Source organism: Scardinius erythrophthalmus (genome assembly GCF_964197995.2).
Source record: "Scardinius erythrophthalmus genome assembly, chromosome: 3".
NCBI classification, from domain to species: Eukaryota; Metazoa; Chordata; class Actinopteri; order Cypriniformes; family Leuciscidae; genus Scardinius; species Scardinius erythrophthalmus.
In genome coordinates this window covers 35,971,317-35,992,513 of record NC_138223.1, presented here as the reverse complement: position 1 = coordinate 35,992,513, position 21,197 = coordinate 35,971,317, and the positions used below count along the sequence as shown (strand labels likewise).

Sequence of the window (21,197 nt, the reverse complement as noted above, 5' to 3'; positions counted from 1 at the left end):
ATTTTTTAGAAATAGTCCTTTTTTAGAGCAAATATTGCAGCATGTTGCGTAATCTTGCCTGTTTAACTTCAGTGAATAAATATACATTTTCTTTTTTTTCCACAATAAAATACTTTTTGCCTCTGATCTCAGCTGTGATAGATCCCGTTTTAATTACAGTTTGCAAAAAAAAACAATTCTCAAATCGCTGCACAATCACAGTTACAACAGCTCTGGGTGTTTGGGATGAGAAAAGTATTGATGCAATCATGAAGAACTTCCCTCTCCGACTCGCTATAGCGATCAAACTGATCAGGCAAATTAAACGGATCAATGCGTTCTCTGGCTCTGCCACGTGCCCGCCTCTACGTGTCAGTTTGCTCTGCGTGTTTTAAAACCGTTGCTTTTGGCTTATTGAATATGAATGAATCAACTCCGGGCCCCTGTCGGCAAACACAGAGTGAGAAAACATGAAGGGGGGAGGACGGGAAAGCAGAAATCTCTCTTCACCATGCCGCAAAACATGAAAGAAGGACAGGCGACAGGGGTAAGAGGCTTCCGAGTGCCTTGCTCTTTTAGAGTCCTTGACTGTGACTAACACAGAATTGGCGTATGGCCACGGCATCGCCGCCTCATAATTCCGTCGAGGCAAGCTGAGTCATCTGCCAGCCAGCGCTTCTTATGTAGTCTAAGCTCAAAGCACTCGCTAATACTGCTGCAGTTGCAGAGTCTGTCCGGTCATCTTTACATCAACCAGAAATGCTCAAGCAACCTGTCTGTTTGAGGAAGGCTTTGTCAATGAATGTGGGCGCAAACACGCAGGATGAAAATGTCATCCGAGGATCGACAAGAGACAAGACCGTCTGGCTACGTCCTCATGTTTTTTTTTTTTTTTTCTTTCTTAGATAATCAAAATTGTCTTGCACACTATTCTAAAGAACACAAAGTTTTTCTGCTGATGTAAACAAGGACACATTGACAAGGCAAAACGAGAACAATATCATAGCCGGCTTTTTACTGTCCAATCATGTATAGTCCAAATATACTTAGACTTTTCTGTCAGTATGCGTCAAGTGTAGGTACTTATAGGTGCAATTTTAAGTATAATTCTGAGAAGTACATACAAAGTAGACTGAAAGTACTGTATATACTGTACATATGATGTATTTTTAATGTATACAATCCGTTACAAAGTTAAAGGGTTAGTTCACCCAAAAATGAAAATTCTGTCAGTAATTACTCACCCTCATGTTGTTCCAACCCCGTAAGAATTTCGTTCATCTTCGGAACACAAATTAAGATATTTTTGATGAAATCTGAGAGCTGGATCACTCCTCCTGCAGGCTTATGGACACCTTAACTTGCTGGCCCAGAAAATGTATTAAAGACATTGTTAATATAGTCCAAGTGACTCCAGTGGCTCAATCTTAAGTTTATAAAGCGACGAGAATACTTTTTGTGCGCAAAAACAAACAAAAATAACGACTTTATTCCACTTTTCATTTCCTTCTCTCTGGACCTCGAGTCTTTTTACGTAGTGTAATAGCGTAGCGCGTCTGTGTTGCACGTCACCACGTAGGCTCACTATTGGGCGACACTGGTCATGTGTGTGATACGTGGTGACGTGAAACACAGACGCGCTACGCTATTACACTACGTAAAAAAAACTCGAGGTCCAGAGAGAAGGAAATGAAAAGTAGAATAAAGTCGTTATTTTTGTTTGTTTTTGCGCACAAAAAGTATTCTCGTCGCTTTATAAACTTAAGATTGAGCCACTGGAGTCACTTGGACTATATTAACAATGTCTTTAATACATTTTCTGGGCCAGCAAGTTAACGTGTCCATAAGCCTGCAGGAGGAGTGATCCAGCTCTCAGATTTCATCAAAAATATCTTAATTTGTGTTCCGAAGATACATGATGGTGAGTAATTACTGACAGAATATTCATTTTTGGGTGAACTAACCCTTTCAAAAGCTCATAGTCTCCCAAAAAGGGAGTCTCCCTTATTCTATTTAACAGAGAACACTGATGCAGGCCTGCCTAAAACGCCTCAATCCAAGGCTGGATATTACTTCTGCAAACGTCTAGGTCACAATGAGAAATATTAGCATAATCGTCGCACAAAGTGATGCGCAAAGAGAGAAGATGAGGCTTCAGAAAATTGTAGTGTTGTCATCATGTCGCAGAGATATTGTGTGTTTGGATGCGAAAGCAAAACCTCTTTGTTCGAAATCAGTGGTTAAGATTTATTTATGATGCTGTTCCAGAACAGTACAACCCAAAGTTCTCTTGTGCACAGTGCATTTTACACACGGATAGCTTCCTGAACCTGGGAGGGTACGATGCTGGCTATATACAAAGACTACTTACCACTGTGAAAAGTTCTGCTCAAGTTGTGCTTTCAAAGTTGGGTCCGATCAATCAGCTTGATCATCCACATTTCCGGGCACGAACTGATGGTTTGGCCAATCACAACACACTGAGTCTACTGAGAATGCTTGCCAGGAGCTGCAATAATGAATAAAAAAATAATGAACTTTAAAAATATTATCATACGACCCCTTTAAAATATAGTTTATTCCTGTGATTCTATTACTCCAGTGTTCAGTGTCACATGAACCTTCAGAAATCATTGTGACTTTGGTGCTCAAGAAACATTTCTTATTATTATCAGTGTTAAAAACAGTTGCTGTTTAATATTTTAAACCTTGGTAATCACCCCCCCCCCCTTTCTATTCATGAATAGAAAGTACATAATTTACCGGTATTTGAAATATAAGTAAAATTCTTTACTGTCACTTTTGAGCAATTTATCACGTTCATGCTAAATAAATATTTCTTTCAAAAAAGTCTTACCGACCGTACGCTTTTGAAGGGTAGAACATTCCGTTCTTTTTGTAAATTGTTTCAGTTGTTTGTTGGTTGATTCGGAGCTTGGACTCTGACAGTGTACTTTAAGGTGATTGAAGTAGGTAACATGTGTGACTCTGTATCAGAAGGTCTCCATGTCTTAATTTGACTGCAGTTTTGGTATATGCATGGCATGAGTGCGCTTTCGCCTGGCATCTGCTTTTTCTGCCTCTCCCTGACGAGATAACTAAATCAATTCTGCCTAAATCCAATGGGTGAGGAGAAACAAAGGATTTTCTCTCCAGCCTCTTTTGGCAGGGTACCTACCCGTCTCTCTGTGAGAGCGTCTTTGACCTTCACCTCGGGTCAGAGCTTCTCAGGGAGGCCGTATTGTTTTAGCGGTGGTACGCTCGCTCACACTGCTTTTCAATCAGGAATGAATGATATTATGGTCGTCCACATGCTAGTGATTCAGGCAGTGCTATTTTCACACTCTCTGAATGGAATTCTGAAATGGAAATCTATCTGGGAATGGATTCTCAACACACAGGAGGAAGGATAAGGTGGAAAGGAGAGGGAACGGTGAGATCCTGCTGATTAGATAATGTATGAAATCTCTCTCATCTACTTTCACCGGTAAACCTGATGGTCTTTACTTAGAATTGGCGGCTCCCTCATGCATAAGTTGTAGATATGGGTATATTCTCACTGTGGGTAACCCAGAGGCCAGTGCTGTATTTGAAGTTGATTTTCTGACACCCAAGACCTGAGTAGTAGGCTTAGAAAACAGCCAGCAGAAATCTGAGCAGTATTGTGGTGTCCTTTTAATTTTGTAATTATTTAATTCATGTAGCTGGATTCACTGGTGGGCTCTCTGAGCCAAGGAAATCACTTGTGGAACATTTAATATTATTGATTACTGTTAAAACAGAACTGTAGAGGTCTATGGGCCGTGGGGAAAGGTCAGCAATGGCAGCTAGAGATGTTTTCGAGATGGTCTGTGACTTTTATTGGACCTCATTTAAAGTTTTCAGGTCACTTACCACACTTGGGTCCTTTAATAGGCCATTGACAGTTTTATCACGCTCAGACCCTCAGCAGTTCTTCGTTCCACTACACTAAGCAGTTGTTTTAAATAAACGGATGTTTATTTCTTTGGTTTATTGAAGTGAAATAACTCATAATGTCTCTAGTCTGGCTGTGAGCATGATTTCGCAGGTTAAAGTGAGCCTGACTAAGCGTTAGATCTCATCGCATGGATAGGTAGGTGCTGTTACACTGAGCTGTCAGTCTGTTCTCCAGGCCACCTGCTACATCTCGCCATGATGTGTCTCTCAAATTGGGACTCGGGACAGCTCAAGCATACGTGTCCTCATTCTTTCCTTCTGACTTTTCATCCCATAGGGCTTCCCCTCCCTTTCCTCTGTCAGCATTTTTTTCCTTTTTCTCCTTTTCACTTTTGGAGAAAGTCCCTGTCATGTATGGCAGGACGTCGGTCCTGCCATAATTAGTAACTGAATTCTCACAATGCTGAAACACTCTGTGGGCAGTTGTCTAACTAATCTGTCAATGCACAATTCAAATGTGCTAAATATAAGTTTAATCCAGTAAAAGAAGTGGAACACTCACATCTCAAGACAGTGGCTAGATGATGATGCTGAATACATACAGTACTGAATGTTTTCTGACTGCTGCATGTTTGCTTTATATTCAGCTAAAAATCTCCCTAAATTATGTGATTATTTGAATTTCTATAATAGTGGTCAGCCGACATATCGATATTTGACATTTTTTTAATTACCAGCATCGGCCTGTGTTTTTTTTCTCTTTGGCCAATGTGTCGGAATTGGGACTTTTATTTTTGCAGCGCCAGCACCTGAGTGTCTTAGCTCTCATTCACCGTCTTCATTAGTGTATTTTCTCTCTTTAACAGTTCGGCCTAATGAAATATTACGAAAACCATATACGAAAAAGTAGAATGGTGTTTACTTTTCTGTTATTAGTAATGGTAGCACTTTATTTTACAGTCCTGTTTCCCATGGACATACTATGAACTTCTAATAGTAATTGTAATAACTGGGTAATAACTAGGTACTAACCCTGAACCTACACTAAACCTAAGTTACCTTATTACTTTACTTTATTTACCTTAGTACTTTCTTAGGTAAGTATACTGTAAGTACACAAGTGGTACTTACTGTAAAATAAAGTGCAACCTTAGTAAAAGAAAGGGAAACACTATAATACTTAGGCCTAATCACCTACCAGCAGCATTAATATGATTTATTATATTTGGATATCCAATAAACATTAATTTCACAAACCTTGCAAACTTTGGCAAATCCATATCATATTCATTGTCTACTGTATATAAAACCAGAGTTACCCGGTAATTACTTGAGAAAACGATTCCCAGTGCACTATTGGTTACAGTGTTTACTTCCTTTATATTAATATTTTTCACAAATAAAGAAATAGTTAAAAAAAATCTATAGCAGGATTACAAAATCAAGAACTTGCCATATAAAGTATAAACCTGTTTCTTTTACCGATTTATTTTTTTATCAAGTTCAAATAATACTTCTAATATCATTCATTTAAAAAATATTTAATTTAGGAAATATTACATTAAAATGCAATTTCAGCAATCGTTATGCATGTGTTTTACATAGTGTGATATCATATATATATTGGCTTTATATCAGCATATCGGCGGCCATCAAAAATTCAATATCGGTCGACTACTAGTCTAGAATAAACATGTTGTGTGGTTGAAATTGCTATTTGAGACATAAATAACAACCACATGACCAGTTACTCTCTCCGGGTCAGCGGCAGTGACGCAGAGCATGAATTGCACAAATGCAGATTTGAATTTAGTAGTTTGATTACATCACGGCTAAATATTTTAATCACACCAGTTTGATTGTACTTGTCGGCCACTTTTAAAGAAACTGTTTCACATGACTTGCTTCAGTGTTGCAGGTCAAATGTTGTAATGTTCACTCAGTTCAAATTATTTCAACTGTGATTGTGTTTGCCGTTGAGCTTTTAAAAGGCAGCCATTAATTACCAAACAGTTTGCATGATTTACCATTATGAGACCTTTTGCGATATTCAAAGAGTAATGATCATATGATATGATATGATCATATGATCATTCTGTGTGAATTAATAAATAGTGAAATAGCATAACAGAAAGGGTATCTAACTCTTTTCGTGTGAAATTCTAAGAGGCTTTTTGTTGCTTGGCACAGCATTGTACAGAAAAAAAAATATGTGATGTATAAACATTCCCCATTACCATTTTCTTCTTCCTTCTATTCTTTTATTTTCTTCTTACACTATAGCTTTTTGTGATTTTTTTTTCTGTTTAAAGAAAATGGACTGACTGAAATGTTATACTTTTCTTTCGTTGTTGTCATGCATTAATATTAAGAGCACTTCATTGCCACCAGCACTTTCTTGAAATCAGAAGTAGGTGGAGTGGCTGTACCACTTCATTTGTCATTTTAGGTTGACATTTTCAATTAGGTTTTCCCACTCAAGCAGACTCCCCTTCTTTTAGGCCCCCCCACGATATTGCCACCCTCGGTTTTTGTGACACCATGAAAGGATTGTGGGCTGGCTGGTAGAAACGGAGATTTCATTCTAAGTTTCAGCACAGGGGGTCTTTCACACTTTTGTCTGTTAGATGGCGTCTTTTCTTCCTCTTGACATCCTCTGCTGTTAGCAGCCGTGATCATTTTGGCATGGACACCTGAAACACAGTCTTAGGAATCTTAGTAGGGAAATAATGAGCTTTCCCAGAACTTCCAGCCAAATCATCCATCTTGGTGAAGTTGTCTGTAGTCTGTAGAGAATATCGAAAAATTTTGTTGCTGAAGGGAATGCTATTATTAAGGCTCCAATTATTCGTTCAAAAACACAGTGATGTTGTGAAATATTATTACATTTTAAAATGTTAAAATTTTAATCATTCCTGCAGTGGAAAGTCTTCAGTATCACATGCTCCTTTAGAAATTATTCTGAAATGCTGATTCGATGCTCAAAAACATTTTCGAGCATATATTATCAATGTTGTGCTGCTTAATGTTTTGTGGAAACTGATACTATATATATGAAGACTTCAGAGATTTTATGTATATATGTATATATGTATGAAGACTGTGCCATCTGAAATTTCCTTCTAGAATGATAATTTTTATCAAGCTTGTATGTTCACTTATTTCATTTTAATAGCAATGAAAATTACCTATTAATTGTCATTTAAGTGAAATTTAAGTGAAATTATTTAATTTTGAAACTTAAAAATACGAGCTTGATAAAAATACTAATTTTAGAAGAAAATTTCAAATGGCACTTAGAGGCTTTTGCATCTGAAGTCTACACACACACACACACACACACACACACACACACACACACACACACACACACACACACACACACACACACACACACATATATATAAAGACACAGTTAAACATTTATAAATGTCTTTGCATTATGTACAAGTTTAGGTTTGTTTAGCAGTGTTTGTTCACTGTATAATTCCCACACTCCCAGTTGTTTTATTTCATAGTTTTGTTGACTTTTGCCACATCAGCCATGCAATACAATGTGGCAGTGCAACTTTTATTTTCACCTGGACCTTTTGTTGACGGCTTTGACAGGACTGTGTGTGTCTCCATGGAAACCCAGCCATGAAGTGTGTCTCCAATTAGACCAGAGTTGTCAGGTGGACTTGGATGACTTGTGCCGTTGTGGTAACATTTGGATACATATGTGAATCTGTCTTTCTGACTCTTAAATATATTGTTTTAAGATTCAGTAATTTAATAAAAAAAGATAAATAAAAAATAAAAAAAGGAAAACTTCTCATTAACGATAATAATTCCATTCCTTGCATGCAACTCATGACAACTTTATTATTTGACCTCAATCGTTAAAACGTTTTTTTTTTTTTTTTTTATCCTGTAATGAGAGAATCGTTTTGATGTCAGATTTAATGATGTCAAATATCATGCAAAACTAAATGAAGAAAAAATAGTAATTATCTTCTGTTAGAAGATACAAGCCAACAAAGCAGTTTTTATGTCATTTTCACTCTATATCCTTTGATGTTGACCCAGCTGGTTCAGATGAAACAGTTAAAGGGACACTTCACCCATTTGCATTAAGCTTTGTCGTTAGAACCCCAGTCATATTTTTAAATGGTCGTGCATTATTCCCTCAATTTCCCCTTAGATGGGAGAAATACGGATTTTAGTGTTACAGTTCCTGCTTATAATGATGTAAAAATCATCATTTTGCGTCATTCTAAGTCCCATATCTTTGTAGAGGGGTTGGGACTACAAACACTCGTTCCTCATTTTTCCAGGGGGTGGGACCCACTCACGCTACAGACTTATTACAGATCAGTGGGTGGGACTTCACTTGCAGAAACGTAAAGCAATATCCGCCATCTTGTTTGGAAGCTAAGCTAACAGGCGCTGTTGAGCCAGATGTGAAGTTACGACAATGGCGGAAGGTACTCAAAATGATATAGAAGAAGATGATTTCAAAAGTCTGATGCTCGAATTCTGCAGCCGAGGCAGAACACCTCCATGTGTCTCGTTCCCCTTCTCAGGGAACCATGGTTACATGCATAACTTTCTAATGAGAACTTACACTGCATCCTCTCTAGAGAAGTGGTTCCCAACCACATCCTCCCATCCCCGTGTGCAGTGTGAAACAATGCAGTGTTAGAATGTTACGGCTTAATGCTTAGCAACTGACAGTCAATCGTGTGCCTCATATTCACATGCTTTGGACTGTCACGTGAACTCTCAAATCGAAAGTAGTTAATGTAGTTTCAATGAATGTCAATGAATTGGAGCGAAGAAGAGAACGTTTCATTCTTACCTTTTATAGTCTGACAAGTCCATTCAATCGGCAATATGTTACATGAGGACACAATGCTAGAGCCTTTTTAAAAAAAAAAAAAAAACAGGTTGCATGCTGTATTTGCCAAATCAGTGACACTGGCACCCCATATGCAAATAATGAAATAATGATGTTAACCCAAGGTTTAGGAATGTGTGTGAAACGTCAGTTAATAAATACCCATGATTTATTGTTGTCCCTATAAATAATGAGCATTTTGAAACATGAAGCAGGATTCTGTTTACCCAGGGTTTAGAATGACAGGATTAACTATTTCAAGTGTAAAAAGCCCTCTATAATGTTACTTACAGTACATCATACAAGTGATCGGATTTCACGGTCAGGGCTAATCAGATCATGATAATGATGAAAGCCAGCTCAGCAAGCATCTGGAAGGTTAGCCTCTAGCTCTATGGATAAATCAATGCTCTGGGCACAGGAGGATAGACTTCATCTCTATGTGTTACACAGAACAAGGAAGGAGGATGTGCTCACACAGAAATCCATTCGTGACTTAGGGTTGGGTGTCTTTCTATTGCTACCATTTATTTACACTTTAGTTGTCATAATACTATTGAAAACTTCCCCACAGTTTTATTGTTCCCACATTATTATAGAACTGAGAATTCCAGAACTGTTTTTTTTTTTTTTAATGAATGTTAGTGCTTCATTTGTCTTGCTGATGCTGCTATTGGCACTGACAGTGTTATCCAAGAGAAGGTAAGCCTCAGTTGGGATTGATTGTGTGGTGATGAGTGATAGTAGTGTCAGGGAATTCCCTTCAGGAGCACTGAACTCATCCACAGTGAAACAGGATATTTCAGTATGTTTTGAATTGGATGTAGTATATTAAAGGGGTTAACCTATGAATAACAATTCGCCTTTGGCTAAGCCACACCCTAGAATGTAGACTGACCAATCACAGCGCAGCCAAGAACGAGCTCCCACAGAGGTCCGACACTTTTTCACTGCGCTCCATTGACTTAAACGCAGGCGTCTCATATTTTTGGTCTCGGCAGCTATTACCGTCGTAGTTTTATCAAAAATATGGTTAAACGTTGTGCCTGGGGCATTTGTAACACAGATACGCGTTTCCCAGAGAGGTTGGAGGGGGGTGTCCATTTTTTTCCCTTCCCAAAACCGAAGTCATGTCCTGACAAGTGTCGTCTTTGGATTAAACTGTGTGGACGTCCTCACAGTCAGCTAAACTCCTCAAGGATTACATTTAAGGTCAATTACACAAAAGGTGGATTTTCGAAGAATAGTATGACTTCTCTTTTCAATATGATGCACATGAATAATGGAGAGGGCTGTCAATATGTTCTAAAGGGATACAAAATACCATAGAAGCATCATAAAAATGGTCTAAATGACTTCTGTCATACAGTTTGGTTTGTGACTAATATTTAGGTTGTTTTTTTTTAGCTGTAGTTTTAGTTGAATTTGAGAATCGATTCAGTTAGATTCATGTTTGTGAACTGGACTAACCAATTTATTGGAAAGATCTGACTCAAAATAACTATTCCTCCTTTATAAACTCTGAAATACTTGATTCTGATTGATCAATAGCAGAATTCTGCGGTCATATATTTTTGTAGTCTGAGGCAGGGCCGGCTCTAGCCCTTTGGTTGCCCTAGGCAAGATTGAGTTTTTGCCCCCCCTCCCCCCCCCCATTATAAGAAAATAAGAAATAAGAAAATTGATAAGTGTCAAGCCTTTATTTGTTATAATTTTGATGATTATGGCTTACAGCTTATGAAAACCCCAAATTCAAAATCACAGAAAATTAGAATTGATATGACTTGATATGTCATAAGCTGTAAGCCATAACAAAGTCTTGAAATATCTCACTTTGCATGTAATGAGTCAATATATATTAGTTTCACCTTATAAGTTGAATAATTGAAATAAATGAACTTTTGCACGATATTCTAATTTTTCGAGTTTCACCTGTAGTCACTCCAACACTTCAACAAGCAAAATATTACTTAAATGATACACTCTAATAAATTGCACATACAAAAATGCTACAAAGAATGTTCATTGATGAACAAACAAAAATGCTCTAATAGTCACTCCAACACTTCAACAAGCAAATTATGACTTGAAGAATCAACTGTAAATTGTTTATACACAAATTCTACAAAGAATTTTCAAGGATATTTACCAAATTGGATTAATTTAAGCAAATTATGACCATTAAACTGGTTTAACTATACCTTCTACAAACAAATGTGCTATTATGGATAATGTATGTACCACTACAAAATTAAAATATTTAAGTTCTTTTAGTTCTATCTCAAATAATAAAATATTAACAGTTGTTTCTGCCATTTCTATTCACCTTCAAAGTAACTATAGCTAGCAAACTATAGCTTAGTGACAGCAATGAAACGTCCAATATTAGGTGATGTAGGCTACAATACTAAGGAAATTTATTTCATTGGACACCTTAATAGCTAAGATGAGAAGACTTACTCTATACTGAGCTTTATTTTTTATCTTCTTCCTTTCTCCGTTTTCGTCCCTGTGCACCAGAGGTTTAGACCGCTTCATTTTCGATCAACGCGCCAGCAGCTGAGCACTTCCCTAACGTAACGTAACGCAACCCTCCCGCCCCCCGCCAATCCAGAAATGGTCGACAAAAATTATAAATTCAATCAAATAATCAGGTTGACAAGTAATTAAACGTGTGGTTGAGGGGCGCCCTTTGCCCTTTGATCATGTTTAATAAACATGTTTTATTTCGCGTTTCGTTCAAATTTTTTGATTAATATGGGAAGTAGATAGGGCGACACTAGAGTGCATCCGCGCCCCCAACACATTTGTCGCCCTAGGCAACCGCCTAGTTCGCCTATAGCAATCGCCGGCCCTGGTCTGAGGCAACCGATTCCCAGCAGAGCTGTCATAGTTTCATACCTGAATATTTAATTTTTTTACTTTTCTTCATGCCTTAACCTTGCCAGGGTTTGTTTTGTGACAATGACAGTTTTGACTGTACATTTATCTCTAAAGTATATCTTCTGTACTTTCTGAACTCTGTTCAGTGGAGTGTTAGGTTGAATACCATTTCTCCAGTTCCTGTAATGAAGCTTAATGCAACATTGTGGAAATTAACTAATTAGGCTACAAATACTTTCATTACAGTACTTGAGTAGATTTTTCTATTTTTTTACTTTCTTGATTCTAATTAAATTGTGGTACTTTTACTTTTACTTGAGTAGAATAAAAATAAAGTATTCAAAGTACTTTGACAAATGTGCCGACGGAGCAACAACTTCAATCAATCCAATCAACTTGTCATCAAACAATTACCATGTCTACCCTATCAGCATGAGAGGAAGCATATATTTATTCACTCTGTCATCCTTGACAGTTTTCAGCATCCCTCCACTCACTCTTGGCTTGTTCCTCCACAGCCAGGAATACGGGGGGAGTACTTTGGGTTCGGGCCAAATACCGAGCCCGGGGCACTCTTCTCGGACAGCAGGCCAATAATAATAATAATAATAATAATAATAATAATAATAATAATAATAATACATTTTATTTAAAGGCGCCTTTCATGGCACTCAAGGACACCTTACAAAATTCATAAAAAAAGACATTAAACTATCAAATAAGTACAGCAACAAAAATTAAATCACATAAAAGCCTGCCTAAACAGATGCGTTTTAAGACGAGATTTAACAACTGAGAGACTAGAACTGTTGCGAACTTCTACAGGAAGAGAGTTCCATAAATGGGGAGCAGCATAGCCAAAAGCTTGTGACCCCATAGAAGTTGTCAGAGTGCGTGGCAGAACAAGTGTAAGTCTTAGAGTGCGGGAAGGAGTGTGTATATGAAGAAGATCTTGAAGATATGAAGGAGCCAAATTGTTAAGTGCTTTGTAAGTTAAAAGTAAAATTTTAAAATTCACACGGAATTTAACTGGGAGCCAATGCAACTTCTGTAAAACAGGAGAAATGTGTTCAAAAGTGGAAGTTTTGGTAATGACTCGAGCTGCAGCATTTTGTACTAACTGTATGAAGAGATTTGGAAGGAAGCCCATAAAACAAAGCATTATAATAGTCGATTCTTGATGTTACAAGAGCATGCACAAGCGTAGCAGTATTCTTGAGTGAAAGGACAGGACGCAGACGATTTATATTGCGAATATGGAAGAATGCAGAACGGGTAACTCTATTAATGTGAGATTCAAAAGACAGAGTTGTGTCAGTAATGACACCCAAACTTTTGACCTGATTCGATAGAGGAACAGAACAGTTATCTATTTCCACAGAAGAAATATTCGACTTACTTATTGTATTTTTTGAACCAACAAGAAGAATTTCTGTTTTACTGCTGTCAATTTTAGAAAATTACTTGAACTTAAAGGGGAAATGAAACAGTCAATCAAGTTTACATTATTTACAAGATGGATTACCACTATAATCAACAATTATATAAGAAACATGACAAATGTAAACATATAAAAGAAAAAATAAGAAAAAACGTTATATCTTTCGCGGCCAGGGTGCCACCATTATGCAGTATTCTAACATGTGACGTCACGGGGTTGGTTGGCTTTAATAAACCTGGCTGAATGTAGGAATATCCCGACATCAAACTGTCTACACCACAGAGTTTTGACTGCGAACAACTAACGACGTCTAACGTTATATGTTATATACAGCAGATAGACTCTGACACGGTGGGCATCACATTACAACAGCCACACTGACACCAGGTAGCATTGCAACTTGCCAACCCGCTCTTCGTCCCAAACCACCACCGGCTGTTCGACATAACAACGTAACTTACCACTGTTCGGTTCCCACGCCGTATCGGCTCAAATGCATATATTAATACATGCTAACTTACATGGTGTTGACAAGAGACAGGAATATGATGGCAGACATCGCGAACAATGTTTCCATGTGCAGTTTGTTAACATATAACGCTAGACGTCATCTTTTTGTCTGGTACTAATAAACTTAACTAAAGTTAGCTAAACACTAAGATAGTGTTAGCTAGTTCATGCTTACTGCTGTTAGCTAATATTGACTGAACCTAACGTTAGTTGTTCGCGGTCAAAACTTTGTGGTGTAGACAGTTTGATGTCGGGATATTCCTACATTCAGCCAGGTTTATTAGGGCCAACCAACCCTGTGATGTCACATGTTAGAATACTGCACAATGGTGGTGCCCTGGCCGCGAAAGATATAACGGTTTTTCTTTTCTTTCTTTTATATGTTTACATTTGTCATGTTTCTTATATAATTGTTGATTATAGTGGAAATCCATCTTGTAAATCATGTAAACTTGATTGACTGCTTCATTTCCCCTTTAAACCAAATATGCATTTATTCTATGTGACTTATTTGTCAGTGTGAACTCGTGAAATCTCAATTCTCCAGCGGCAGTCATCTTTGTTGTAAACAAATTCAACCCAAGCGCTCTTTGGTGACGTGGATGATTACGTTACTGTTGATCATCTGTCCATCATCTTATAAAGCCCGTCCTGACAATTTGATTGGTCCGAACAGCTCTGGTTCGAGCATAGTTGCTCCACAACGGATCCAGACCGAACTTCCCGACCTAAAAATGTTGTGGGCAGGGCTTCAGCTGGCATCCAGGCTATATCATCACTTTAAAAATAGAAAAAAATAATACTAAAGTACTTCGTAACTAGGGTTGGGTATCGTTTCATTTTTTGCGATTCCGATTCTGCTTATTGAATCCGATCCAATAAATCACAATAATCTTTGTGCTTTGTTATTACTGATATGAAAAAGTCATTTTAAAATTACGTCCATTTTCTTACGAAATTCAAAAACATAATTACCGTTTTGGCGCTGTGGCGTGAGATCGCTCTGGCGCAGCTTTAAGAGAAGCAGCAGCGCGGAGCGCACATGATCTTCTCTTCCGCCTTAATAATACCAGTTACAGCGCAAAATAAACATGAGTGAGCATCTGAAAGTGTGTTAAAAGATAGAATAGGCTACAACTTATCGAAGTCCGTATCATGTCACATGGAATTGCTCAATCAGCATTTCAACCGTGGAAAGACGTTAGTAAACAATGTCATGTAACGTCACATTTACCTCAGAAAAAACATATCCAGTGACCATAAACTCGTTAGTCAGCTAGAAAAATTAACTAGCTATTAATTTTGTTAAATATATGCACCATAATACATATTCATTATAATTTTTAATGTTCTTCAATATAATGCATGTTTGAATAAATCTGGAAAGTTTATGACAGCCACCATTTAAATTTTTATATAATTTCATATAACTTTATTATTATAAAAATAAATAAAAGTGTATTTTAAGTGTTTGTATACAAATCAGTTATTTTTTACCTTCAATATTATAGTAGGCTAATGAAACCAATAGGCTACCACTGACTCCCATAGTTTACAATGATAAAGAGATTTGTTTTCCTTGAGAAAATTTGCAATGTATTGTACCTGATATCCAAAATAATCAATATTGAATCGAATCGAATCTAAATCGAATCGAATTGCAAGCTTGTGAATCGAAATCGAATCGAATTGTGAAATTTGTGTCAATATCCAGCCCTAATGGAGATGAGAAATAAAAACCCACCCTGTTCAGCTATGATCAGCTGTTTGGCCGAGCTTTTGATGTTACAGAAAGGTCAGTTCTTTTTTTGTCACGTGACCTGCGCACCGCTTGCGGCATTCTGAAAAGTTGAGATGTTTTCATCTCGCCGAGGCATAGGCAAAAACGAGCGCCACGCACTGCATGCTCGTCGCGCCCATGGCCCACGTCGCTTCTATTATGAACGTGCTTGCCACGCGCCTACATTTGAAATAATGAATTTGCAACTGTCCCAAAGGCAGGAATCGATAAGAGGAATCGTAATGTGTGCGTCTTATCGAATACCCGGTTTTTGGAAATTTGTTACCGGTTCTAAAATGGAACCGGTTCTCGATACCCAACCCTATTTGTAACATAGTTACTTGAGTAGTTTTTAAGCAAACTACTTATTTACTCTTACATGAGTCATATTATCTTTCAGTACATATACTTGTACTCAAGTAAATTATTACTTAAGTAGCAATACTTTTAAAGTACAATTTTGATGTACTCTTTCCACCACTTTGCTGGCAATAATAACTGCTATTCCTTACATAAGCTTTGCCTTGCAAAATCATTTAAATCTTTTGTCCCAATTTCATGTTTTCATGTTTATCATTAACCCAGTCTAAGCTGGATTTACTTAAGATCACTTGCAATGTTCTCCTTTAAAAGTCAACTATGCTGCTTTGTTTTGATTAAACCTCTCTTTATGTAATCCAGTGTTATTCTGTGCATCGGCTTTGAGAATAACTGCGATTAATGTTAGACAAAGGGGGTCTTAAGTTTTATCAACTGTATACGCTGAGTTTGCAGGTGTAACTCGGCAAATCTCAGTGGCCAATCTCACTGGCCAATGTCCGTTGGCTTGTTTTGTTACCCCTTGAGGTGATTGGGCTCCCTGGCGAGATCCCATGACATCAGTCCGACATAACGTCGAATTTGACTGACTTAAAGGGAACTCAACAAATTCTTTGTTGTACTATGGCAATTGCTTAGCGTGGGTGTCCTTGAAAATACATTACCCTGGGAGAACGGTCCCAGCAGAGACCTGCAGCAGAAAGTGAAAAACAGCACTGTTTTATAGGCCCTTTGAGAGCTTAATGCCTGCAGAATGAGTCACTATACATCACATAAAATGTGTAGACAAATGTGGCAAATTGCCAGAAATGTCTGCACTGCAAAAAATCTGTTTAAAAAAAAAAAAAAGCACTTTTTGTTAGTTTTTTTACCCTGTCCAAATTAATTCTTCTTAATTAAAATTTGAGGATTTTGATTGCGATGCAGTTGTTAAATCAATAAATCAAGCTCTTTTCACAATTCAGACCTGAGACATTTTGCTACTTCCCTTATATACCATTCAACAACGCTGATGTAAAAGGCATAAAAAAAAGAAAAAAAAAGGTTGTACTATGATGGTATTTGATGGTAATACATTTCTGAATTTACATAAATACCCTTTTAAATTTTGTTAATCAAAGAATCATGGAAAAATCACTATCACGGTTTCCAAAGCTAAAATGATTAATAGATCTATATAAATATATATAAATAAATAATTCACACCAAACTTTTAAGGTAACAAAACTTTTTTTTTGCTTCTTAAATTTTTTTTTTAAACACACACACACACAAAATTTATTTTAAACAATTTATTGTTATTTTATATATATATATATATATATATATATATATATATATATATATATATATATATATATATATATATATATATACACGCATAAGATATTACATTTCTTAAATATTTCGTTATAATTGGAAATAAACTCAGGTCTTGACATTCATTTATTGAACTAAACTAAAAAAATAATTGCAACTAATGAAATGCCTGCATTATTACTATTCAAGGTTCGAATTGATATTTGACTTCTAATGGTGACATTAACGTATGTTTGATATTTAATGGGGAGGTTGAAGGGGACACTTGGTTTCTGTTCACACGGGGCACGTCTTTGCGACTGACTGCGTCTTTTTAATTGTTGGTCTATGCTATAGATGTATATATTTCCCTTTACTTGTACATAATTCTGAAAGCATACAAACCCAGCAGTTTTTCTGACCCGTTGGTTTAGAAATAAACAAACATATGCTCGATCATCCTTGTACATAATGATTTACTTTAAATGTGCCGTATGGGCTATGTTGCTAGACCTACTTTATGCAGTTCAGTCGAAATGTGAGTCAAAGGAGTCTTTTTACACAACAATCTTTATTTTCATCTTCATCTTCATCTTTGACTCTTCTTGTCCACAGGTGACCACCCTGGTCAACACCAGTAACAAAGGCCCATCCAGTAAGAAAAAGGGCCGCTCTAAGAAGGCTCATGTGCTGGCTGTGTCCGTGGAGCAGGCGACCCAGAACTTTTTAGAAAAGGGCGAGCAGATTGCTAAGGACAGCCAGGACCTAAAGGAGGAGCTTATCGCAGCTGTAGAGGACGTCCGCAAGCAAGGTGAGCAGCCTGTTATCACACTGAGGAACTGTCCCCAACAAAATCGAACTAAAAAATATGCCTTTAGAATGTTTGGCTAATGTTCCCATTACATTATGAAAATGTTATTTCTAGGGCTGTCAAGCAATTTTTTTTTTTTTTTTAAATCGAATTAACACTGCGTGTTGCTCGGAGATGCACAACAGTTCTGCCCTGGCTCTACAGGTAATATTTTTTGTTGGCTAAATTGAGCAAAAGCAGATAATACTTTGCCTAAAATATAACACATTATTAACTTCTTATTTATTGAACGGTTGTATAAAATCAATATCACATTTGCACTCATGTTATCCGAGATAAAAACAGAACTCGTGTGATACTGAGTTCTTTACTTGTGTGATTATCCGAGACAAAAACAGAACTCGTGTGATATTGCGTTCGTTACTTGTGTGATTTTGTATATCATGATATAAATATGAGACAAAAACGAGGCATTTTTGCCCTGATATCATGAATTATAGGCTATAGGCTCCATCAAACAGTGAGTTGTTGCCTTGCATCATATTTGTCACCAAGCAACTATATAAAATGTATCATTATTCTCTGCAGCACCATCTTTGATTTTTAGCGGGAATGAAAGCGAGGCTGTGAGGGATAGACATACATCTCTTCAGAGGGATGTGCTGTTATTTAATGTGTTTTTGGATTGTTTTGCTGACGAAACACTGCAAAACACTTTTTTTTTTTGCCTATGTGTGGCAGTTTGCAGACAGCTAAGGTATAGCTTTTTTTCTCCTCCGTCACCTATAAGTCCTGCCTATTATTTACAGCCCTTATCTGGCAGCGCATTACACACACACTCTCTCTCTTACTAAGTTTTCTCTCCGTCCTTTTTTCTTTTATGATTGTTCCCATACACACTGAGTCCCTTTCCAAACCTTGCATACTCATTGGTCTGGACTGAAGTTAGTGTTTGCTCAGCCAAATTACCTCTATGAAAATGACAAACAGTTATTGATGGTGTTTCACAGAACATTCATCATCCCATAAACACAGCCGAAGAGCAATTATGAGGTTGTGGAGAAGAGAAAAAAGGCAATTTTAAACTCCAAAAGCTGAAATGTATTATCAATCATCTGTTTTCTCTTTTTTTTGTGTGTGGTTTGTTTTAAGGACTGTATGATGAGGTAATGAATGATTAATTTGTTTAGTTTAAATTTCTTGCTAAAATAATATTAATGGATTTTGTGGTGATTATTTGTCTATATTCAGGACTTTAAACATAAACTAATCCGTGAGTAAAACAAAGAATAAAATACAGCTTGGGGAAATATGTGTTCAAAGGAATATTGTTCAACACAACAGCACAACTGTTTTCAATAAGAAATATATAACAATAAGAAATGATTGAGAAGCAAATCAGCATATTAGAATGATTTCTGAAGGATCATGTGACACTGAAGACTGGAGTAATGAAGCAAAAAATTCAGCTTTGTCATCACAGGAATAAATTACATTTTATAAATTCATACATTTTTTTGATCTAATAAATTATCCACTGTGAGCATAAAAAAGTTTGGGTACACTTTATTTGAAGGTGTCATTGTTACAGTGTAATTATATATGCAAGTACTGAGTAATAATGATTAACTACATGTACTTACTATAGGGTTAAGGTAGGATTAGGATTTGGTTGAGGGTTAGTTGCATGTAATTATGCATCATTTACAGTTATTACTATGGGAAGTACATGTAACATATGTAACAAGGACACTGTAAAATAAAGTGTTAACAAAAGTTCTTTCAAAAATATAAAAAGAATCTTATCAACCCCAAACTTTTTATTGGTAGTGTATATTTTTCCACAAGACCAGAGTCACAGAGTTTGTAATAGTCATTTGTTGTGAAAATGCACAACTGTTCTCAGATCTGCGGTGAATGGACTGCTGCACTGACAGATGGAGACTGAGCCAAGCCTGGCTGCAGGAGCTGAATGAAGTGTGTTAAAATACTCTGTGTGGACCATTAGCAAGCTGACCTTTAGCTGGGATGAGGTTAATAAACACAGGTTGGGCATAATGGTCCAAGTGACTTACCGCTCCCAAGGCTGACCGTCTGTTAGCCTACTCTGTGTGAAACAGGGGTCAAAGGAAATACTTAAAAAGAAACGAGAAGCCGTTCTTTTTCGATCTAATTGTCGCTTGTGTCCCATCCCACAGTTATTGATTTATTCACTTACCGAAAATGAAAAATGACTTTGTGAAACTTTCAACCAAAACATAATTAAGATACTAATCAATTATATAAGACTTAACAAGTAGACACTGGATAAAAAGTCAATGCAGAAGATCCATTGAAAAATGAAAGATACTTCAGTGGTTTTTCAACAAGGTTTCAGTAATGAGAGCTGAGGGTCATCTCAGGGATCAATATGCTATCCAGCTAATGCTAGCAGAAATGCTCTGTACCAAGGTTTTCAACTGAGAAAATAGTAGAAATAGTACTGAGAACAGGCGCGCTCAACTCCCAAGCCGTTTATGGGTGCGAGTTATAAAGAAGTTATCAACCAAGGTACCAAGGTTTGTAATACCTGGATAAATCTTTTACCATCTCAATAGCAGTTGTCCGGCTTTTTTCAGGGCCTCCCCGTAAGTATGCAACTTCTCATTTCTAGACCTGTGCTATAAATGCAATGAAACCTATCAGCAGCAGCTAACTAAATTATGCTATTAAACCAGCCAAACCTTAACCTATTGGCGGCAGGTAGTATTATGTGGAGGGACTATAAATTATAAATTTCCGATTTCTGTTTTAATGATTCATTTAGAGGTACATTTATTTCCTACAAAGTCAAATTGATTCCACATGCTCCCAAGTGTTCCTCCTCCTAAATTCAAGAAATTATTTCATTTAATTCCAAATTTTTTCTGGGACGGCAAACGTCCTATCTTAAAGGTATAGCGGAGGATTTTCTTTTTCCGGGTGGGTAGTGTAAACTATTGGTCCACCTAAGTGTCAGTCATTCTGGTGATATGTTTACGTAAGGCCGTCGTACGTGCTCGTCCCTTAGTTTTCGCTTTCTGCGCATGCGCACTTTCAGGTGTTTATGTGTGGTGAGCTAGAGCTCAGCCATTCATTGAAGCTCGCCGTTTCACCGGGTCCTTTGAAAATGTCTGAGGGTCGCAAGAGAAAAAGTTTGTACGAACTGTATGAGAAGAAGAGAAAGGCCTCAGAAGAGAGAAACAAGATCAGAGTGTTTTTGGGAGATTGTTTCACACGATGGCGTGCGCTGAAAACACAGGTTGGGCTTCCCACTGATGCCTCAGTCGCGAAGTTTCTACTTGACAGGTAAAGTTTGGCATGCTATTTGGAGAAAAAGTGCAAATCTTCTTTTGGAAAG

The 21,197-nt window shown here is 37.1% G+C and overlaps 1 protein-coding gene across 1 annotated transcript in view; it reads left to right on the top strand.

Moving 5' to 3' along the window:
* Positions 1–21,197, top strand: part of ctnna2 (catenin (cadherin-associated protein), alpha 2) — a 508,039-nt gene that overhangs the window by 73,003 nt on the left and 413,839 nt on the right. The window contains exon 3 of the mRNA XM_081360997.1: positions 17,623–17,818. Coding sequence (XP_081217123.1) covers positions 17,623–17,818 — 196 coding nt within the window. The remainder of the gene's footprint in view (positions 1–17,622; positions 17,819–21,197) is intronic.